This window comes from Orycteropus afer, unplaced genomic scaffold, assembly GCF_000298275.1.
Source record: "Orycteropus afer afer isolate SDZICR_OR568_19922 unplaced genomic scaffold, OryAfe1.0 scaffold00051, whole genome shotgun sequence".
Classification (NCBI taxonomy): domain Eukaryota; kingdom Metazoa; phylum Chordata; class Mammalia; order Tubulidentata; family Orycteropodidae; genus Orycteropus; species Orycteropus afer.
This window is the reverse complement of record NW_006921638.1, coordinates 6,484,427-6,509,212: the sequence shown is the minus strand read 5'-3', so window position 1 is coordinate 6,509,212 and position 24,786 is coordinate 6,484,427. Positions and strand designations below refer to the sequence as shown.

Below are 24,786 nucleotides of genomic sequence, written 5' to 3'. Positions count from 1 at the left end.
TTGGGTTCCCTGGCTTCACTTCTTTGGCGTGAAGCTGATAAAACCTGGCTCTTGAGTATTATTTCACTGGACACCAATTATGGGCAGCAGGAACTGCCCATTTAACTCTCTGTGGGAAGGAAGCCCAGAGAGCATTCACAATGGTACTATTGTCAAGTCACAAACTGCTCTGAACAGCTTGACAGCACTAGGGAGGAGGGGAAGGGGTTGCTTTACTAATTGCTATTCAGAAAATAGAAGGAGCAAAAATAGCTATTGTAGAACTGATGTTTCTACATTTCCTTACTCTCTTGATAGGAGTGTTGACTTTTATTTAGCACGTAGCTACTCAAAGAGAAAACAAATGAATATATTTAAGTAACCACCTGTAGTAATTCCTTGTTAACATGTCATTCGTTATCTATTTTCAGCCCATCGGATTATAGTACAACAAAAGCAGGTTTTGCATTATAATATTTTTTATATTTAAATGAAAATAATGTATTTTTTATCTTCATAAAATTTTTAAATGAGAGTTTCTGAGTGGATTAAAACCACCCCAATTAACATGTCAGATAAGGCTAAAGACAAATTTGAATTACAGACAAGTCCCCGGGTTATGAACATCTGATTTAGGGACAACTCATACTTACCCTTTACTGTTACGTAAATTTGCCCTGACATTGAAAGAATAAAATCAGATCCTACTTACTACAAATTCTTCGTCACAATCACCTTCACTTGCTGCATGTGCAGCTTTTAAATCATTGAAAAGGCTTTGGGCCTTTTCTTGCACTAAAGTAAGATTGAATAAGAAACATATGTACCTATTTCAAATTACCTACAAATTCAGTTTACTGGCACACTCAGGAATGGCTCTCACTCATAACCTGGTAAACACTGTGCTTTTCTTTACACTTTGCATTTTAGACTTACCAAATATCATCTGAACACATATAAGCTGTGTTAATAGAACTGTAAATTAATTTTTATATATAACCATTGCAGGTGCTAAAATAATCTAAAGATAGGCAGACTATCTTAATGTTAAATACTAGATTTAATATTTAAATGAGTAGCTCATAACCAGTCATGCCTGGGTATGTCACACATTGGATTTCTGTCTATTTAGGGTATCTTAAAAAATTTGAAGGTTACTTCCTTATTTATGAAGTGTGATATACCCAGATATTTGTATAAACACTGCTGTTTTTCTTTTTTTATTATTATTGTGAAACACTGCTCTTTTTTTGGTTTTGTTTTAACTTTCTTTTGTAATTTGGGTGAAATTTTACAAAGCAGATTCGTTTTACATTCAGCAGTTCATACACTACACACTGCTCTTGGCCTTTACATTTTCTTTTGGTTGGTCTAGTCAACAAGCAATTCATCATTCTGATGGAAAGAAACAATGATCTACAACCTTAAAAAACAGAAAAGAAAAGCTTATTTTCCTGACCTCACAGTCAAATATTTCTATAGATTCTTTTATTTACTTGAATTTGAGTTGGCTAAATTATCTTACAATATTGTGATTTATGCACCATATCCTTAAATAGGATCCAAAGGAGATGTTTTAGGAAAACTTTATGATTTTTTTAGAAATCAGGTGCTCTTACTAAATTGAGGGAAAATCAAATGCAGGTTTTGTAAAATTAGTAACAGTCTGTAAAATTTACTAGTATGCCATCTCCCCCTCTCCCCTTAAGTGATGTAGTAAATGGGTACAAGTGCAATATTTCAAAACCAGTAATTCATTGAATGCCCATTCTTCCTTTTACTGCAGAATAGATTATATTTAAGTCAAGATTAATGGATAGATTTTGATGTTAAAATCCAGTCGCTAAGCCTATCATTCCCTGGGGGCATATAGTGCATTAGTTTAAGCCAATATACTGCTTATCATAGATTCTATGACACTGTCTTAAATGACAGTTTGCTGTACTTTGTTACTACTTACTATGATAATAAAATCACTCTTTTTTGTATTCCTGATAATTACAACATTTAAACAAAATCTTAATTAAATTAGTGCACATTTAAGTAGAGATAATACTTAAGTAATTGTACACTGTAAAATTTCAGTGATTTGGTTATTTTTTTCCTTTTTGTAGTCTTCTGACAGGGCCCAAGTTTAGTATTTAGTTCTTACACATGTATTCATTTCCTCAACTTTGAGGTACTGAAATTTTTGTTCCCAAAGGGAACAATACAAAATGATTATGCTCCTACTATGCCCCTAGTATATTTTTAAATAATACAAGTGATTCCAAACTAGTTCTCTACTGACTATGAAAGTATCTTTACTAAATTAATGATAATTCTTTCAGGGAGACCACCTCAAGAATGACAGCACGAAATTTTAATTTAATTAAATATGAAATCCAGGTAACTTAGTTTTTCGTTTAGATGTTTTGCTTCATACAACTTTCATGAAAGTAGAATAGATAAGCATATTTGATAATCATATTGGTGTTTTATTGCAGACCTCTAGTGATTATTAGATTATTAAATCAGGAAGGATTTTTCAGAACCTTTAGATAGGTTTAAATTTTTAATCCTATTTATTTAATATTAATCTTTTCAAATCTATTTACATGAAATTTGGTAGAATTGGGCTTATCAACCTTTACTTAACATTTTCATTTAGTAATTGACTGATTTATGAGCAATTATATATGGTTCAAATTTTATTCAACTCCAGCTTTCAATAATAAGGCTATCCTAACACTGCCTTAGCACCTGTTATGGATTTTGAGTCATCTGGCAGCCCTTGGGACTTAGATAAAGAAGTACCAGGTGTCCTGCCTGTCTCCTAATTGAGACGCAGTGAAAACAATATAGACTTGGCAATATGGTTAAAAGGATGGATTAAAGCCCAGTTTTGTCTACTCTGACAAATCACAGCTTTTCTTCATGGTGTAGATAGTATCAGCTACTAAAGAATTTCATTAGTATAAGGCATCATAAAAATCATACGTAATAATTTATCATAACCTGTTGCAGACTTTTAGAAGAATTTTTATTAACATGGTATAAATGAAACAATATTAACACCAAGATTCATGTTAATTTAGGGGAAGTTTATTTTTATTATACATGAGCTAAACTACATGTTTCTTGAAGAAATTAACTACTATGGGAATGAAATGAAGTTTCCTTCCCTCCCCCTATTCCCCACGAGGTTATCTCTTACCAGATCTTGGTTTATAAGGTTAAAAGTATAGTGTATTTCATCTTAATAAATGAACAGTACCTGTTAGTTCATGGGATACTTACCCTATAATTTCAGAAAAATATTCTACTTTACCACTGATAACAGCCATATTACCTTTGAGATATACTTACAAAATAGATGTAACCATTCTCTATACCTCAACAAAATTCTTATTTTTTTGTTTTTCAAAGTCCTATGTAATGATATTATCTCAGATTATTTAAAGATATTTCAAGGACTTTTAAAATGAGAAACACGTTGCTTCCATGACTGTATCAAAATTTGTAACAAAAATTGACAAATACGGTTTGTTCTTCATTTTTATTTTAATGCACAGCAAAGACTTTTCCTGAGAATTTACTATTCTAATATATAACTATCTTTCAAAAATTGTCAATCTTAGAATTAAAGCTGGTTTGTTTTTGTTTATTTGTTTTCTTTTATGGCCATCCTTGGGCTAGTGACATGCCTTACATACTTTTTTAATCCTCCCACACAATATCCAGATCATTGATACTGGTAGTAGAAAAGAGAAGAAAAAAAAATAACTCAAGCCTGTTGCGGTGGCATTGATTCCAACTCTTAGTAACCCTGTAGGGCAGAATAGAACTGCTCCAAAGAGTTTCCAAGGCTGTAAATCTTTACAGAAGCAGGCTGCCACATCTTTCCCCCACAGAGTATCTGGTAGGTTCAAACCACCAACCTTTCAGTTAGCAGACAAACACTTAATCACACTGGACTATTAATTAAAAGACCAATGTCCTAATCCCTCTGTACCAGTCAGCAACTTTGTTTTCCTAAACAAAGCTCTATTTAGATTCTCCATCAAGACAAGGCTTATTGCAGAATGAATAAACATTTTGCTGATTTTGTTAAGTTTCCTGAAAGTAATATTTATAGATGTTTCCTACCTCTTGTTCAAACTATCCTAAATATTCTTAATAAACAATGCATTGTCTTGGGATAATTCCTCTTGAGATGGCTATTTTTAAAAAACTTAGTATTTAAACTTCCAACTGTTATTTTTTATAGGTATTATTACCTCTCTTCTTATGGTATATGGAGCAGTTTTTGAAATCTGTCTAAAATGGTCTTGAAATTACCCTTTTATTTTTAATCTATAGAGATGCTCTCAAAGATGTTTTCCTTTTCTCCATTCTCTATAGATACCCACGTAAATAAATAGAATTGGTTTAACTAAATTCATTGTCTCAAACTATTAAAGAATTTATTAAAATTTTAAAAAACTTCTTTAAATTAAAAATTGTCACATAACTTGGCTGAAGTGTTTATTTCATTGCTTAAAATGTCTTCTTTAGGCAATTGCTATTAAAAAAAAAACTGTTTAAAGAAGTAATTATCAGTTTCCTTTTCTCTTATTGTTAGGCACTCTGGTGGTATAGTACCTAAGGCATTTGAGTGCTAACCAGAAGCTGGCAGTTCAAATCCATGGGCAATCTACTTCCATAGTGATACCGCCTCGGCAACCCAAGGAGGTGTCGCTATGAGTCAGGTCCAACTCAACGGCACATAACAACAACAACATATTTGCCCACCTGTATTTGATTTCTAGGGAGCCGAGTTGGGATTAAGAAGTGGTCTGTCAGCATAATAGACATCTCCTAGTCTATTATCAAAATACCTTTATTCATTCCTTCATTTATAAAGCCATTTAGTACTAGTGAGCCCTATTAGGTGCTGGAAATAAAACATAAAGACACAGTCATGGGTTTTTGCTTCCATGACTGTATCAAAATTTGTAACAAAAATTGACAAAATTTAAGTAACAAATACAGTTGCCTAGACTACTGGTCTCTATAAAGTGGAGTGGTAGCATAGAAAGACCACCAAAATCTCCCCCCACTTCCTGCCCAAGAATCAGAAACACTAAAGAAAGTAGTTTATTAGGAGAACAAGCATAAGAGAAAGAAACATACGGTATTTAACAATTGATTGTCCAGGACAGGGGCAGGCCCTGATTTGTGGTAATTGCTAATTTCTTTGATGTACATACTCCCGCATAGCCAATTTCAAACTACCAATGATTAAACAACTAACTTGTAAACTTTATGAATATTGCACAGTTGGTTCTTACCTGCTAAACTTAAGTAGTAGTCCAAATTTTTTTAAGTCAGTTGGCAAAATTAAATCATTTTTACTATTGACACTTTCCCTCATCCTACACTTACTTTTCTTGGAATCTTTTATACAGAGAAGGAAGATGAAATTCTTAAGTGCTAAAACCACAAAGAAGCCACATGAGTGTAGACAAGTGCTTATTAAATTAGGAATTTTAGAATGAGCCTTAAAATCCCTAAGACTGTGCCATTGAGCACAGGTATAAGCACTTCATATTTTGTCTGTACTTACAAAAAGAGTCAATCGTTTTTTTCTTTTCTTGTTTAGGAAATGAAACATGAACCCTGCATTTAAGAGGAAATTAATTAAACAATTATATAAATATTTAATAAACCAAAGCAAACTCACTGCCACCAAGTCAATTTCGACTCCTGGCAACCCCCTTTGGGTTTCTGAGGCAGTAAATCTTTACAGAAGTAGATTGCCCAACCTTCCTTCCACGGAGTGGCTGGTGGGTTTGAACCACCAACCTTCTGGTTAGCAGTCAAATGCCTTAGGCACTATGCCAAAAATTATCATTCTTCTCATTCCTTTTTTGCAAGACTATATCTCGGAAACCCAAGGAGGGGTCGCTGTAAGTCGGGTCTGACTCGACGGTATATAACTACAGCAACATATATCGATACAATCTCTTTCTTTACATAAAACCTTCCTGAAACGTTGTTTATAGTACCAAATTTTATCAGTTTTTCTAAATCAGTAAAATTCTAGACCTTTATTTAACTAGCTGTATGTCATTTAACTGCTCAGTTTCCTCACCATAAAAGAGTTTGGGCAATCTCTGTTGACTGTGATACATTATAATACCTGAGATGCACATGCAGTTCCATGTTTTAAAATGTCTCTAACACTTAGAAAATTACTCTTGAAATGCTTATTCACTGTTATTCTGTCCAGTATACTTATATTATATTATATACACACACACACACGTACATACAAACACATATAGTTTCCATTGTGTATATGTGAGCTAAATATTTACACAACCTATTGGGAATGCTGAAAAAGATCATAATGCTGAAAGCTTGCCTTCCCTGACAGTAAAAGCAATTCACAATTACCAGATTGTACTGTTAAGAAAGTCACACGGAGAATAGTGTTGTTGCTTCTTTAAAATCAAATCTACTATTCTCCCTACATGTTAGTAAAAGTGAGGTAACTTGGTACTAACTTTCTATGATATCTTTTCTTCATTTTGACTCTTTTTTCCCATGAGAAATCAGAGTTTCCTCTCATTGGAAGAAGTCAAAAAGTCCCTCTGTACATAGCATGGATAAGAAATATTAAAAGAGTTCTTACACATGAATATAGGTCTGTATTTTAAACAGACATTGAAAATTGTCCTCTTGGAGACAGCTGTTTTCAAAGACTTGAGCCAAAGGTCAGGACAGATGTAGAGGAACTTTTGGCTTGCCCTGTATTTATATCCTTTATCTTCAACACCTCTGTGATGTGAATAGAAGCAGGCAGTGATATCCCCATTTAACATATGGATAAACTGTGGCACAGAGAATTCATATCTTACCAGCACCTGGCTGAAATTGAACCCCAACTTTCATGACAGCTGGTCTTGACACAGTGACAAAATGCCTTAAATAATTTCCTATATAAGTTTAAAATTAAAAGTCATTAATTAAAATACATAATATTAGTGAAAGTACAGAATAGGTATAAACTTATGGAAAATGCATATTTCTCTTTATTGTTTTTAGAATAGTAATAGTCCTTTTCCCTTTTCTGCTTTTAGAAAGTAGGAGGAAGGTGGATTAGTGTATAATTATATTGCTGTGATTGTAGCACCTGTGTGTTATTTCTTCTGATTGGCTAGTTCTATATTAAAGATTCCTACCAGGTCAAAGTCGCCCTCCTCAAATGATTTGTATCATTTGATAAAAATATCCCCCTTTTTTTTTTTTTTAACTTGGATTGTTTTAAATTTACAACAAAAACTTTCTTAATTCAACTTAGACCTGTATTTTAAATTTTTGTTCTGATGTTTCTTAAGTGTACCTTTACTTCTTTATCATCTCACACATTTCCGTTTTTAATTTCAATGCCAATGGCAACACATGGTCACAGTAAGAATACAGCTTGAGATGCTCTGTTGTTGCTAGCCATGAGTTTGTGTATGCCACTCAATTTGCTGGTACTAATAACTCTTCCCTAGAGAGCTGCCTTTTAAGGAGTAAGAGCCTAACCTATTATAAGGAGATACAGGAATTAACCGCTTTGGATTATGGTTACAATTGCAGATCCTAACAGCACTGTTTGGAACTTTATCGTTATCTCAATCACAGAAAGCACCTTGTTGGTGGACTCGGGACTGTGTTTTAATTACTTAGAGTTCATTATGTCTTTTTAATGTATGTTTTCAGTATTTAAAAGAAAAGGATCTAAGTAGTATAGATTGTGTTGCTGTTGCTGTATATTTATTTGATTGCATCCAAATGTAGAAATTTATAAAGAATATTTAGTTTTTAGAAGGTGAGTTACTATAATTATTTACTAAGCTAACAAAGCTTTCTCAATATATCACCCACAAAAAGGAAACTTCACAGATTAGCCTGCCATAATATATGATAAGGTCTGCATTTTTTTTCATTTAAATTCAGCCATTAACTGATTTTCTTCACTGTTACCTATTTTTGAACTTTTTGCTATTAGTTTAGAAAGAAGTTTCCACTATTGAAGGTTTATTATAATTTTATTACATAATCATACATTTTTACACAACATGAGTACATTATATCTGGAAAAGTAACCTCATTTGCATAAGTTTAGTTTCATATAGCTGTGATTTGGGGTTTCTTCAGATATTAAACCTCCTTCTGTTGTATAGTGAAATAGAATTACCCTCCAAAATGTATCCTGTCTAGATATTCATGTTCTTGCTTTGATAAATTTTACTACATTGGAAATGTCCTCCTGCTTTAGAAATATTAACATTTGCTTTCTGCCTAATTTTTGTGTAAACTCTTAAGTATAATAAGATAAAGCAAAATATTTCATTTATAGACCTTCTGAAAGTAGAGCATTTTAAAAGCAGGTAGGTATCTCCACCCTACTTTTCATGAAGCATTTTACCCATTCAGGCAGACTTTTAAAAACAGCTTGTTTTGATAGCAGACTGTTCTCCTGTGGGCCTTCAGCCTTTGCTTCCTGGCAGCACCTTTGGTGCGAAAAGAGAGTGATCAATTGGGAGACTATCAGTGCCAGCATGCATAGAGTGATAAGTTAACACACCACTGGGAATTTCTAGGGCCCACCAAGATACTTCACTTCTAATGTGCTAACAAGCTCATTTTTCTACCTCTTGCCTCTTCAGTTATTTTTTTTCTCAGAAGAGCTTAGAAGTTGAGTGCATCAGGCATAATGAAAAGCTCTGTAGGAGGGAGAAGCAATAACCCCATTTTTCCCTTTTCAGCCAAATAGAAAATTAGTTTCTGGTAATACACAAAGGCCAGTATTTTTTGTACAAGGGGCACTGCTGTGAATCAAAGGACTCTATTAACTGCAGAAAATTCGGCAGCTGTGAATCTCCCCCAATGAAAAAAGTACTTTCCAACAAGTTGTGAGATATGTGGTATTATTTAGATTGAACCATCAGTTTCATCCTCTTCCATTTATAACCATATAGCTTCTTAAAAATGTACTATGTTACTTTTCTGTCTTAAAGACTGAAGAATGTCTATATTATCCTTCCATAAAATCTTCACTGTTGGTCATTTAACATCTTGTCCTCTTACTACCCATTTCAGAAGTAAAATTCTTTTAAGTTCAGCCCTACTAACAAGCATCGAAAATAATGAATTGCAAAGAATTGCAATTGAGGTTATTTTAATATTTGATGCATAAAATAAATTACAATTCTAGAAGAGAGTATATAAGTTATTTTTTAAAATCACAGATTCATCTTAAGGCAAATGCATAGTGAATATTGTCTTATGTTTAACTTTTATGCTTTCTTAATCAGTATTCTTATAAATGTAACAGGCTAAGGTATCTCCCATTGAATTATCGATTATTTTTAATTAATTCATCTTCCTCTAAAATTGTTTTTCTTAGTCTTGGCTGTAAAGTTGGTCTACAGCTTCAGAAATTGTAGAACTACAATAATTGTACTGTAATTTTTTTTCAAAAAGAATAAAGAATTTTCAGGGGAAATATTAAAATAGGTTTTGAAAAAAAAATCAGTGAGAAAAGAAGACCCAATAGGCAAATTTTAATTATCCTTCATACTTATTTAAATGTCTTATGTAAAGCCTATCAGTATAGCACACTGAGTTCAGCAGGAAAACTTTTAAAAGTTGTGGAAGAAAGGTTAACTGATTTCTCAGTTCAGGAACTATACGACATGAAGTCAGCATGTGAGTTTTTCCTGATAATTGTATGTTGCTGCCTGCTGCTCTACATTTTGACAGCCATTTCCATAGCTGCTTTCGTGAACAACAGAAATATTCTCTCTCTTTCTCGCCCTCTCTGTGCTAACAGCACAATCAGGCCTGCTGAAACAGAAGCCTGGAGTGGGTTGTTCAAAAGCAACAACACTTCAAGGTACTGGTTGCTTGTCAATAATATCAGAGAAGGCAGTGTGGTGAAAGAGAAGTACAGGGTTTTTCTGTCAGTGTCAGTGCCCTGTAGATGCTTTGTTAGCCAGTATTTAGGAGTCCTGTGGACTCTTTGCAAATATTCCTGCTTGTTTCAGTGTTATGATTGACTAGGTATTTTTTCCTGACATACAGATTCAGCTATGTATTTATCTTAACCACATGGAGTTATTCAGGGATTACAACAACAGTAGTCTTCCATTCAACTTGAGAACAATGTTGAGAAAATGGAAGGTTTTTAGAAAAAGAAGGTATGCAGGAATTTTTCACAATAAATCTTTACAAATAAAAATATAGAATTTGGATACAGTATCTTAAGCATCAGTATAATATTTATCATATGGCTTTTTAGAGTAAAATTTCAGATCAGAACTGATTAACAAGATGAGCGTAGGCTGACCTGATAGCAGTTGAATCCTTCTTCATGTAAACTGTTAACTTTCTTCCTGTAACAGTTTAGTATGATAATAATTATTTTCTAATAAATTTTATCTCCCAGTTAAGCTGTCATTTATACTGGTATGCTAAAGAGTAAACGTATGTTAAAAACTGTACTTTATTTTTTTACTCTTTAAAAAGCCAAACTTTAATGATATGCAAGAACAATTAGTGAATAATTATATTTCTGAAACGGTAATGGCTTAGCAATAGTGGTAGCACTAGTGGAGGTCTGTTCTTTTCTGATGAGGCCTGCATTTCAGTTCATCCTTAACTAAAGGAAATCAGCTACGAGGAGAGAGCACGATACCTGCAAACAATTGTTCAGCACCATTTGGAACCAACCACATTTGAAGATTTTGCAGCACAGGTTTTTTCTCCAGCTCCCTACCATCATTTACCATCTGATGCCGGTAAGTTTAAAAGCAAGTATTAGTTACTTGTAGTTATTGGAACTTGAAATGCAATACCCTTTTCTTCTAAAAACTCTTAAAATAATATAAAACTTGATTGAAAAAATTCCATCATTAAAACATAATCACTATTTAGTATTTGAATTTGGCCTATAAACTTGATTTATACTTTCTTTTACCAAATGCACTTCATTTAAAACTCAACAGTCTTCGTAAAAGTACGTGCACACATTTTCTCTGAGGTAATAGATAAATGACTGTTGTATCTCATGGGATCATCACTGAAGTTTCTGCAAAAGTAGCACAAGTTGAGCATGTACTCTCTGAACTTTAGAGGATCAAATTTGATGACCAAGAATTTTGCCTTATCATCACTGATCTTAAAAATAAAGCTAAGATAACTATTCTAGATTTACAAGTACTTAATACAGTAATTTATGTTCCAGTATTTAAAGATTGTAAAAGGGTACTGCATTTTTACAATTAACTAATTTTGAAGAAATCAGTAAGAAAATAAATAACTTGTGGCCTTCCTATACTGTAGTATCTTGCACTCCTTATGATTGTTTCATTTATTTTATTTTCCCTCTTTAGATCATTAAATATCAGTTCTGTTTATCCGAAGGTAAGACAAAGTGTCAACCAAAGCACCCTCTGTTCTTCCTCCATTTCCTTTTCTGAAAATTAGCAAGCTACTCAGCTTGTGATTCAAAACATAAGCAAGCTTAACACTGCCCTGATTCATACTAAATATTTCAGAAATTGTCACTAAATTTCTTCCAGAGTTATACTTACTAACCCAGGTCTGCATGAAACACTAACACTGGTTCTGGGATGAAAAATAACTAATAATAAAACTGTGGTTGAAATTAGTTACACCTTGTTGTACAGACCTTTTTTGTTTCTCAGCATGAAAAAGTAGTAGTACTGAACTGAAGTGGTGTGTCATTGTATTTTGTAATGTGTTGCATTATTATTAGGTATCTTTAATTCATTAATTGTACTGTTGTGTGCCTTACACTGTACTAGGCACCTAAAATACAAATATGACTATTGTAATGGTGCTCAAGGGAAATAAGAAAAGAAAATAGACTTAAAGTTGATCATAATAAACCTTCAAATTCCCTTTATGTTAAAAAAGTTTTCACTATACTAAATAAGTTTAAAAAGGATAATACTCCTTTTCTGGCCAAATTTATTTGTAGAAAAAAAAATTACTGTAATTCTCAATTGAGGTTTAGTCAATAAAATTTAAGCCTCTATTCCTGTCATTATAAATTGGCCATTTAAAAAATAATTTCACAAAAAACTTAGAACCTTTTCAATTAATGTAAAAGACCTGATAGAGACAAAATTAGACTAGGCTGGATCTCTTAAAAAGAGAATAAAAATTCTAAGATCACTTTAATGGGTTGACACTGTAAAATTAATCTGTTTGGCATTAAGAATAATGCTAAATGAAAGATATTAAAAGCAAACTAATGGGAACAAAATGAAAACTCATAAGGTATACTTGGCAATTTCATTGTTTAATAAAAGAGAATATCTGATAAAATATCAGACTATATATTACTAAAATATGTATGACTAACACTTTTGTGTATCAAGTCAAGCCATAAATTTAACTGAAAAATATTGAAAATAAGACCCCATTTGGCCTAACTTTTCCCTTTACATTTATAAAGGCTGTCAATATTCATATTGCAGTTGTTTACCAGCTGGAGTCCTTCATACTTTTCTTCTTAATGTTTTCCTTTTAGTCCTGCACACTTAGCCAGGTATATAATCTGAGAAATAAGTAATATTTTCACTTTCTGAAACATTAAGTAAAGGAAGCAATCAAAGCAAGGCTCTAGAGGCTTCATTTTTTTAAACATGTTGTATTATTTCATTTACTCTACAAGTTATCTGAAATAAAAATTATCATTTAAATAGTAATAGAAATGTGCAGTTGAACATAAACCTTATTCTGTGCTGTAAATTTTTTTCAGTTAATTTTTGAAAATCATCTTTCCCTATAGTAACCATTAGATACTCTAATGCACTCTTCAATTTTAAAAGGATGTTTTTACCTTGAGTAACATAGCTAGTGTTACTGAATACATTTTGATACTGACTTTTTTGCAGACTTTTTAATATTATGAAATATATAAATTTTTGAATGGTTCTCAACTTGACACAATAGAAATGAAATATTTTCTCTTGCTACAGGACCAAAAACATTATGGTATCTGAAGAATGATTTTTTTTTTTTCTCTTTCAATAATCTCAAATCTTGACTTTCCTGTGATAAACCTCCTATAGGAAGTTCCTTTTCAAGTTGTAAGTCAGAATGATAGAATGAAGACATGAAATAAGCCATATCATAATGAAATGCACCTGACTTCCAGTTTGTAAAAATTATAAAACAGTATGATGTTTGGGGGATTCAATTTTATTTTTTTAATATCATCATAAAATTTGTTCTCTCCATTGAGGAAATGGATTTATACTTGCACTTAGGACTCAACATTTGATACTCTCTGCATACCCTGTATATATAAAATAATATAACTTCATGTAATAATTTGAAATTAAGTTTCAAAGAAATACCAATGCACTGATTGTAATGTATCTAACCACCCTATGACACAGTTATATTCAGTGGAATAATATGGGAAAATACTATTTTGCAAAATTTGCTTAGCTTGGTTCAAGATTGTATAAAACTTCCTGGTTAGCAGTGTTGTACCACCTGTGAGGTTATTTAGCAGAATTGTACCAATTGTGAGGATATTTAAATCCAGAAAATGATTTTATTATATAACTTCCATATTATTTAAATAGATGTAAATAACATTTTGGTATATCATATTTGAGCCATAAATTTCTTAACTGTATTTTCTCAAAATGGACTGTGGCATCTGTGACAGTAGACTGATACTTAAGGGAAATTATTTTTATCCCTAAGGTCATTGAAGGAGATATTGTGATGTCACACTTTGCTGATCTTCCATAACTACATTAAAACATTATTAGATTTTTCTTGTTCTTTATTTTAAAAAAAAAAATTACAGGAAAAAAATCCCTTTATCTTTGTTAGGCATGTGTGTGGAAAATATCAAAAGTTTTGTAGTGAATTTATTTTTAAAAACTTTTTTTATATTTAAGAACACTTCTCTGCCTCTAAACTTTAAAATGAAATTACTTCTTTTCTTGGCTAGATTACATTGGCAATTCAAAACTACATTTTCTCACTAATACATTTGTCTTTTCAGTATCAAGTCTTTTTTTTTTTAAATGAAAGAAATTTTAGAATGCCAACAAAAAGAAAGGATTCTGTTTTGCTCAAAGTTCACAGAAAATATTTATCTTTCTCAATTTCAGTATTAGAAATACATCCATAATTTTTCCAATGTTGTCTTTTTTTTTTCCAACTAATCTATAAATACTTTCTTAATACCTGTTGCATGGTATACCTAGAATTACCCACTGCCATCAAATCGATTCCAACTCATAGCAACCCCCATTGAGTTTCCAAAGCTGTGAATTCTTAGGGAAATAAATTGCCTCTCTTCCTACCATGGAGCAGCTGCTGGTGGGTTTTGAACCACCAACTGTCTGGTTAACAGCCAAATGCCTTACCCACTATGCCACCAGAGATCTTTAGAACTACCTAAAATACTCTGTTATTCTAATTGAACTAGTAGATACTTCCCTTTGGGTTGGTTGTTTTTCTACAGATCAAGTTAGAGATCTTAGTACTTTAAAAATTAAAGGGCTGGTTAGTGTTTGTGTGTGTGTAAAAATATATACCACTTTAAAAAGTATAGGTTCCTAATTAAAGAAGTATAATAATAATTAATAATAAAATTCATATATAATTTTGTGCAATCAAAATCAGACAAAATCTAGGTAGAGTGATTATGAAAACTAGAGTATTAACCTTTTTAGCTCATTGCCCTTACTTAAAACTTATTTTAAACTTGCCTCCCCTTCCCAAGGCTTGAAGTGTTCTGAGAGAAAATATTTTAGCACCTCAGAAGAAAGTTATTTTATAAACATCCTAAATTCTACTTGTAAGTACCAACAAGAAAATAAATTTCCTTCAACAAAGAAGTTATAGATTTATTTAATAGGTATTCTAAATAGGTTCCTACTTATATTTTTTTAATCACTAAATTAGCCTAAAATTATAAGCAGCCAATGGTATTGTTTTCAGTACTTCAAACTTGGAAATTTGGCATGTATTTGTTGACCAAGAGGCAAACAGTATCAATCTTAAGTCCATTAACCTTTTATGACACTAATTAGTAGGTTCAAGTTCCACACAGAATGTTCATTCAGATGTGAAATTTTTGTAATGAAATAATAATAATTGAGGAATTACTGAGTGCCAGGTACTTTGCTGGTGGATGTGAACCGCCAGCCTTCTGATTAGCAGTCATATGCCTTAGGCACTGTACTTGCATTCTCTTACTTAACTTCATGTCAGTTCTCCAAGAAGAAAAATAAGCTTACTCAGTACTTGGTAAAGTCAGTATTCCAACCTAGATCTGTCTGACATGAGAGTCCATATTCTTAACTATTATAATTACTCAGCAAGTCTAAATAGTTTCAATTCTTTCTGCTTCTAAGAGAAAGAAAGAAAAATAGTTGCCCAATAACCTGTCATATTTACAAAATTAAAATTGTTAATTTTTTTTTTTTTTTTTTAGGGTGCTACTTTTCCTACGCATTGAAGTAGGCTTTTGAATTGAAGTGATTTGGGTCAAATTCTAGTTCTGCCATTTATTATCCACATGAAATCAAATTAATTAGTCTATCCTACACCCAGTTTTTCTCATTTGTAAGGAGATTAACTTATGGCAAGCTTAGCCTTATTTATTCTAAGTCTGCAGTGATTGTAGTTCTTGAGTCTCTTGAAATTAAACTACTTGTTAGCCTGTATCTATTTTATTTTAAATTTGTTACTACTTCCTTTGTGACATTCACTGGTGGATCCATGCTAATCCTAACCACTTATCAACTTCTTCAACAGTATTTAAGCAGTTAAGATTATTTGGATAATTTGTAACTTTTCATATAAGGTTATATTTTACAGGAATATCAAAATAAGAGAGGATAAGTTCTTTAATTTTCCCAAAACTAAACTTAACAATTTCTTATGTTCTCCACGTTTGAAAGATTATATTTTCTTCCAAAATATTTTCTGATTTCTTCTTTTCTAACCCTTGTCTGTTGTAAATCAAAGTTAATTTTTACTCATCTGTTTCTTTGTTGTATAGCTATATTTTTTTGTGCACCTATTATATGCCAGGATACATATGTAATTGTGTAATTGTTATTCTCCACAACAACGTTGCAAAATAACTAGTATTGTCCCCACTTTATAAATAAGAAAACTGTCAGTTTGCCCAAGATCAAACAGTAAAATGACAGCCTTGGCATTTAACCTAGTTCTGTCTAACCCATACCTGTGCTGTCTCTAACACATTACATTGCCCGTTAGTTCAGTATTAATTGAACTTGCTTTCAAAGTCACAGTATTTTTAAAAGCTATATTAAAGTATATTTAATAACTTTATCAGTTTAAAATGACCATACCTGTCAGCAAACAGTACAAACAAAACCACAATAAATAACAATCCATTGAATATAATCTATACAGATCCCAAAATCATATTTATGCTATTTATAATAATAGCTTGTTGGAAGCAATGCAGTATATGTATCAGTTTATTATACTATCAAGATTTAGACAGAGTCTGTATGAACTTTGGAAGAATCTTAATAACACATACAGTATGAGGAAACACAGGAGCCCATAGATAACTTTTAAACTTTATCCTTGAAGATGTTCTGGTAATAGAAATAATTAGATAAATCAGCATTCTTTATCATTGCAGTGGTACAAATCAGTATATAGGCAGAATTGGATATTAAATGTGTAGGTATCACTGTAGTCTTTACATCTAAAGTTGAGAACTATCTACTATAAATTATTTATAGAATCTGAATATCATTTGCTAAAACATGAGGAAATACTAATACCTATACACCACATACACTAAAGAGTTTGATTTAACTGACTGGGGATTTCAGTTTGAAGGCAATAAAATAAAGGAGACGTGGAGGAATTGCTATTTTTGAGAAAAATATTCTTTGGGTTTAGCATACTCTAAGACAATGTTCTCCAATAAAATTTTCTACAACGATGGCAATGTTCTGTATCTGCCAATACGTTAGCCACAAACCACATAGCACTGTTGAACACTAGAAATGTGGCTAGTGTACCGAGAACTGAACTATTTGTATTTAATTTTAATTAATTTAAATAGCCACATGTGGCTATAGATGTCCCGTATTGGACAGTGCAGCCCTAGAAGCTTTGACTGAGTGGTTAGGATAGCATGCCACTAGTACAGTGACTACCTTGAAAGGTAGATGTTTTCTCTCATAGACTTTATTTCTTTCTTTCTTTTTTCCTGTAAAACTGTTAGTTGGTAAGTATAACATTTTGAATTTACAAAGCATTGCCCATTGTGAAACATTATCACCATAACACATTGCATGCCCAAGTATATTTCATAATAAAAACCTGATTGCTCTCTTCTCTTCAGTTAACACCTATAAAATTCTGCACTACGTCTCTCAGATCAGTTATCTATCTTCTCTTTTGTTTTCTCACTTCTGCTCACTACTCCATTTCTTCATTCACAACAAAGAAAGAAATGCAGTGATAGTTCTCTTCCTCCCAAAACCTCCGCTAGAAAATATTGGCCATCTCAAGGTAAACAGCCATGGGAGAGCCTCTCATGATGGCCTGGAATAGTACGCATTACTAGAAAAGCATGAGCTACAACTCTTCACCTTCCTTCTGCCATCCACCTGCAGTGTTTCCCTAACGAGGGCCATGGATTCATGTTCTCCTTTAGGGTTTCCAGTATGGGGCTAAACCAGTTCAGATCTTCAAGAAGAGAAAAGGTGAACAGTAATAAAGTTCCTTCTCCTTGTTTTTTGAAGGCGAACCTCATTAAATTAGAAAACAAAGAATGCTGGAGAAGCTACTTTGAGAAAAAAGGGCAGTTGACCTGGACTTTGAGTGACAAAGCATTTTATTCTTGGCAGTGTATATTTGTTTTTAAATATAACATTTGACCTTAAAAAACACTTTGAAATGTTCAGAGGTACATTCTTAATTACTTAAGACATCTTAAGAGAATATGCACCCCTTGGGAGCTCTGGTAGCATAGTGCCTAAGGCACTTGACTGCTAACCAGAAGGCTGGCAGTTCAAACCCACCAGCCACTCCTCGGAAGGAAGGTTGGGCATTCCTACTTCCATAGTGATACTGCCTCGGAAACCCAAGGAGGGGTCGCTATGAGTCGGGGCCGACTCGATGGCAAACAACAACAACATGACTATTTATGTTTTTTCTTATAAGTATTCATCACTTCAACTTAAACATAATGTTTCATTATATGGAAGTGCTAGCATAATTATTTCCACGCTTGAAATGTCAGTGAGGTCAAAAGTCTCCCTACAGAATAAGATGATGTGTAAATTTCAGCCCGCAATTTATGGTGGGTTTTTTTGTTATTGTTGTTTAACACACATGAAGAAAATTTTCATGTCCTTAAGACCCAGAAAATCTGAATAAAAGTGCCTTAAAGTATACAGAATTTTGTATTGTTTGCAATTGTTCATTTTTTTATTTTCATGTAATCTCTGTTCATTCATTTATCCAGAAAATAAAAAAATTTTGAGAACCTAAAATTTATAAAGGTCTTTATTATTGCTGTGTACTAGTGAAGCATAATTCACAGAAATAAAGTATGGAGGGTAGAGAACTAACTTTTTATATGACTCAAAGAATTTTCCTATTTGAACTTATTTTGCTTCTTTTAAAACTTTTAAACTTTATATCTACTAATTTTACTGGTTTCCTTCTTAAATAGTGTACCTTCTGAGTAGTATAGCTGAGAAAATTTTAGTTAAGACATTTCTGGGGTCAGTTTATCTTTTTGACTGACTTTCAGATGAGAATTCTTGCCCTCTTCCTTTCCCTTTCCCTCCACCCTCAGGAATTTATCTTGCTCCTTAAAAGCATAAATGCCTAGCATGTTCTTCAAGGGCTGAGTTCCTTTTCGGAAGGTGCTGTTACTTTTGAGCTTAAGCAGTGATGGCCCTGTTCTTGGTTATACCCTGAACCAAGAAATAGGAATTGGTCTTTCTTACCTGCTTCTTGAGCCCTTCCCTGCATGGTTTGGAACCCTGTATTTTCTAGCCCAAAGATTTTCTTTTCTATTGCTTTTTCCGGGGAGCTTTCTGGTTGGTTCTGGCTCTGGAGGTGATTGCCGCTTTCTTGCTAATATGATAATGTGAGCCATCAGATGACTGTGTTTCAAATACATTAGTAGGCTGTTACAACAAACAAATTTTGGGCTTCCCTTTCAAACAACTTCATTAAGAGTTGGCACCCATGCTACAGATCAGTAGCAGAAAGGTTATTTCTCATAGGATGAGGGGCTAGATGATTGGTACTAATAATACTCTTGCTATTTCCCACAGGCTCCTACCCAGAAATTCTACCCAGTGAAACTCCAACAGCAACGCAGGTAGATGGGGCTGACCTAGCCTCTCCAATGTCCCCTCGAACTAGCAAGAGCCGCATGTCCATGAAGCTGCGTCGTTCCTCTGGCTCAGCCAATAAATCCTAAGGAGACAAGCAGCCCTGCAGTGATCAGCAGTAGCCACCTTAGCTCGAACATAGTGTTAACCTTCCTAAGCCTTCATGTCTGCTATAACATGCATGTTCCTTCCTGTACATTTTTCTTAGAAAACACTGGATTTAAATATTTTGTAACTTAATATTTTAGATTCAGGTTGTTTATTCAGTTTTTTCCCCCTACACTACAAGCTGCCATATTTTTTGGGGGTGGAATTTTATTCTACACCCTTTACCTTCCTATATAATTATGTCTAAATAGTTTTACTTTTTATTTCATGATTAACTTTGAGCCAAATTATAATTGGACAAAAGTCTCATCATTTTATTTATTGTCTCATTGCAGTTTTATGGCTCAATAAATATATAATTTTTTTACAAATGTACAATTTTAAATAAGCATTTGTAAAGTTATAGCAAAAGTTACAGATTTGTTAATACACAGAATGTGTACAGATTATTTATGTTATCAAAATAAAACACTTAAATGGTCTTTTAGCATCTCATTTCAACTAAAATAAGCATTAACTTTCTCTTCCCAAAGTAATGTCTCATTTCTTGGCCATGCAGCTCATGCCATGATATATTTGATAATTGGAAAAATCACTGTGCTGAACTTTGATTTATGTTTAGCTTCCAAACAATTTTTATAATGTTTTTGTTTTTATGTGGTACCACTGTCAAATACCAATTTTTTTTTTTTTAAAGATTGTGGCCCTTTATTATTGGCTGCTAGATCCTGATGTATCTATATAACTTGCTTAAATATCAAAAGAGGTAGGGAAAAAGACTTTTCTGATATAAATGTGTTGCTCAAATTATGTGTATTATTTAAAAAGAAAAGGGAACATGACCTGGGAATCTAAGTAAAATCTATTGCTAATACTAAACTTGCAGGTGCAGGTCAGTATACATTCCACCCTCCAGAAGTACTTTCCTACATTAGATAAGCTGCCTCCATTTTGCTTACATTTTGTTTTGAACAGGCATCTCCTAAGGCAATGTAGCATGACATCGGTACTAACTGCGTGTGTAAATACATCATACTAGCAAACTATAAAATAAATTATGTATCATCATTCATATAGTATCTACGAATTTGTAACAGTGGGAAAAAAAGATGACATGATATTTAATAATAAAATAAAAATATTCTTATCACTTCCTGTTAGTTTTGATTCTTCTGTTTAATATATTTTCAAACTTAATAAGCAGGACTATACAGTTTATTTTAGGCAGTGGTAAAAAAAATGAATTTAAATTCCCTTTTCATGAGACACTTCAACTTACTTCTCAGAGATCCTACCACACTTGTCAAAATCATAGGAAATTATATGCTTTTATGAAGACTGTTCAGAAACTTCACTCACTGCACTAGGTTAAATCACCAGTTTACCTTATCCTCATGTTTCTTTGATTTCTTTAATTTCACTTATAATGTGCTTTCAAGAACAAAACTATACAGACAAGCTTTTCTAAAACAACCTTTCAAGGTTACTGTGCACTTGCTTTATTATTTTTCCTTATAAATAAAATTCTTATGAAACTATTGAAAGCTTATGTACATGACAATAAGAGTTCCTGGAAGCAAGGTTTAACAATTTTGACATTTGCCCACAGTCAAGATGAAGAATTAAAAAAGAAAAAGTAACCACTTACATGTTTGTAAAATGACTTTTTTTTTTAATGAACAAGTAATGGTTTTGTGGGTTTGGTGATATGCAACAAAATGGAGTGAAAACACCAACTTGAAGTACTGGAATTAAGTAGCATAATTAGCATGACCTGTTTTTCATTTTCAAATAACCCCCAACTTTTGAAGTGTTTTTTTTTTTTAAGAAATACTTAAAATTATTTTCTACTAAGACATTTCTTGAAAAATGTCTTTTTATATTTAAAGAACAGTATGTATCTTCTGCCCTTTGGAGTTCAGTCTATGCAACCATACTTAAAAGGAAAAATTCCCAATGCATTTCTGTACCGTTACAGTCATTTACAAATATAATTTCTCTTTATTCTGTCTAAATAGGTCAGCAAAATTATAAAATAGAATATTGGTATTGGGGAGATAAGAAATGTGGCTTTGAAAGGCTGTGTCCAGTAAGATTGTTAAGACAAACAACACAACAAAGCACAAGTTATGTACATTTATTTGGTGGTAAGCATTTTACAAATATGGACTATCTGCTATTAGGGTGTGGATACAGAATATACACTGAATATGATTTACAAAAAGCAATTCAAAAACAACTTTCAGCTGAAAAAGAAATCACTGACTATTGAATGAATAACCAGTTCCATGGTGGATTATAACTATTAACATCTTTAAGCTGAACATAATTTCATATATAACACATAGTATGAGATATATAACAGAAGCATTAAACAGTTTGAGTGAAATCTTACTAAAACAAACAAACTTGGGGAAATTAGTTCTAAATTCCCAAAAAGCTTTAAAGAAAGGTTTTAAGTAGGTTTTCAGGGATGCTGCAATACTGCATACAAGGTAGCAAAAGGTAAGAATTTTGGGGGTGTCTCAGTTTTAACTCCTTTCAGTAAAGTAGTATCCTCTATTCCACATACTAATTTAAGAATGAAGTAATACATATAACTGGGGGGGGGGGCGGGGAGAGGTTATAGGGGAGATCCCATAGCCCTCAAAAGCAGCAAACATTTTCTACAGACAGACACGTCTTGAATCTTATATTTTTCTCCTGTAAATTTGGCATCATTCACATAACTTTCAATTCACAGAATATACAAGCAAGATCGTCTGACCCTATTGAGACAGAAACTACATAGGTGCCTGCCATGGCAAGAGAAAAAACATGGGTGACTACCACTTTTGGTAGCTAGAATCTTTTGTAGACATTGAGACATGCACGCATTCACTGCGACTTTCCATAGGAATTACAAGTCATATGGGATTCATTAGGCTCTCCATTGTTTGTGGGTAAAATGCTATTTAGTGGGTGAAGTGAAAAAGGATGTAAAGCTGGCCGTCTTTGAACTGGGAATGTTTACACCGCATACATACCTGCTCTAGAGAAGGATTTTATTTTACATTTTGCTGTCCGCTTTTCTGGCGGAACACTGACTACTGAGAGAGTTTTAGGAGAGAGAAAATATAGGAAAGAGAGGGTAAACTTGCAAGTTGAAGAAAGTCCCATAGAAGCTCCCACAATCTGTTTCCTCCAAGGCCTATCTCGCAATCTTGCCTCGGCTTCAGCAGCCTGGCCGCAGTGGCATCTGCAGCAGCAGTACTTGTCGACTTTCTGAAGGATGGCACTTATTGATGTGTCGAGTCAGCCCAGGGGAGCTAAAAAAAGTGGACGGGCAGTGCTTGCACGAGAAAATCTGCTGAACACCCCCGTCAGATGTCCCCCCTGGACTCGGCACTTCGGGGGGCGCCCCTGCGAGAGCAGGCAGAAGCAGCTCCTCGCGGACAGCGTGCCACAGCCGGTGCTTGTCCCTGATGTCTGCGGATGGGAAGTGCGCCCCGCACAGCGGGCAAGGGAAGGCGAGTGAAGCGGCGCGTTCGGAGCCAAAGCCCTGGGCGAGGGCGCGGACAGCGCCGGCTTCGTGGGTGCCCAGGTGCTTGCGCAGATAAGCTTGGCGACGAAACTTTTTGTGGCAATACGGACACACGAATATCTCGGATCCCCCGACACCGCTAGCACCGCCCGGTCCAGGCACGCGGCGGCCCAACAGCTCTTCTGCATAGGAGACCTGTGGCAGCAGTGGCTCCGGGGGTGGCAGCACCTGGAGGCTGGGGCGCAGGGCGCTGTCCCGGTGCTGATCATCTCCGGAGCTGTCCCTGGCTGGTGGGTGCTGATCCGCGGTCTTCTCGGCCCGGCTGTTCTCCTTCCCCTTCGCCAGGAAAGACGCGATGGTCCCGGAGTCCGGGGTGGACGAGGACGCCGAAGGAGGCGGTTTCCCGTCGGCGGAGGAGGCTGTGGCGGTGTTTGTCGCTACCGGACGCGGCTTGTGCCAGCGACGATGGGAGGCGAGGTTGGCAGGACAGCTAAAGACCTTATCGCACTCGGGGCAGCGGTACTCAACGCGCACGATACGAGAGCAGCGGTGCTGCGCCAGCGCGAAGGGGTCTGCATACTGCTCTTTGCACAGCTGGCAGATGAACTCCCCTAGCGGCGTGCTGCTAGTCCCCAGGACCCGGGACGGCGCTCCGGGCTCCTCCTCCTTGATCTTCAGACCCAGGACAGGGGACGTGGTCACCTCGTCCGCGAAACTCAACTTCCTCATCGCCTTTGGTTTCTTGACCCCAGCGGCCGCGAGTCCCGTCGGGCAGCCGGAAGGTAACTTGGCGCGGCGCTCGCTGCCTACTGAACGCTTCGGGCCGTGCAAGGTGGCCGAGAGGGACCCGGGGTCCGGTTGGAGCGTGGACTCCGGGAATGGGGGCCGGAATGGCAGCAGGAACTGCTCCCCCGTGGTAGAGGCGGCTGCTGGAGCCACTGAACAGGAAAAAGTGGCCACTGCGGCGGGGCCCCCGGGGAATGACTCTGCGGAAACGGGTGAACTGAGGCAGCGCTCCAGGAACGCCCGGCGCAGCTCTGCGCCCGCCGGCTTCGTGGGGCTAGGGCTGGGCCCAGGACCCTCGCTGCCGTCTGCCCTCCACTCCGTGCTTTCCCGCCCGCGTGGTCCCGAGCTTACCCCAGCTGCCCGACAGGGTGAGCCCGACAGTTCCCAGGCCACCTCCGACGCCAGCCCCTTTTCTGGCCCCTCCTCGACAGGGGACGCCGCCCGCTCTGCACCAGGTAGGGAGGTGCTGGGTGCCTCCTCAGGAAAGGGCGGCGCCCCTTGGAGCCCCATCAAGGGAAAGACTCGCTGGGGTAAACGTACGCGGTACGAGCCGCCTGTCCGTTTAGTTCGCTTCACCAGGAAGCCCCTCGGCATGGTGGAGTCAGAACCGCTGGGAGGCCAGGAGGAATAGAGGCGCCAGAGGGACTGAGAGCCGGCGAGTGCGCTAACTACAGGAGCCTCGCCGCGACGGTCATGCCGGGGGGAACCTTTATACCTGAGACGTGGGCGCGGAGCTGGCCAGGCAGCCTCCTGGCTGGACGACCAATCAGGAGTGAGAGCGGGCGTCGGGGGCGTGGCTTCCGTCGGGCGGGGCTCGTCGGAGTAGAGGAAGCGGGTGGCTCTGTGCCCCTACCCCGCCCTGGAGCAGCCTCGGTTGGACCGAAGCTGCAGACTGAGGTGCTACCCCGGGCGAAGACATGAGAAGGTAAGATCTAGGCACTGTCTGGCTGGGAAGCCGGG

At 35.6% G+C, this 24,786-nt stretch overlaps 2 protein-coding genes across 2 annotated transcripts in view; one reads left to right on the top strand and one right to left on the bottom strand.

Annotated features, from left to right (window-relative positions):
- RALGAPA1 (Ral GTPase activating protein catalytic subunit alpha 1) overlaps positions 1-19,498 on the top strand; it is a 343,304-nt gene extending 323,806 nt beyond the window's left edge. The window contains exons 40-42 of the mRNA XM_007938553.1: positions 10,672-10,796; positions 15,090-15,092; positions 19,350-19,498. Of these exons, the coding sequence (XP_007936744.1) occupies positions 10,672-10,796; positions 15,090-15,092; positions 19,350-19,498 (277 nt within the window). The remainder of the gene's footprint in view (positions 1-10,671; positions 10,797-15,089; positions 15,093-19,349) is intronic.
- Positions 19,499-22,731: 3,233 nt separating this feature from the next.
- INSM2 (INSM transcriptional repressor 2) lies at positions 22,732-24,420 on the bottom strand. Its single transcript, XM_007938551.1, has one exon. The coding sequence runs from the start codon at positions 24,418-24,420 to the stop codon at positions 22,732-22,734; it is 1,689 nt and encodes a 562-aa protein (XP_007936742.1).
- Positions 24,421-24,786: the final 366 nt, after the last annotated feature.

Coding starts and splice junctions, on each gene's coding strand:
- INSM2 (XM_007938551.1), bottom strand. CDS start 24,420: ATGCCGAGGGGCTTCCTGGTGAAGCGAACTAAACGGACAGGCGGCTCG.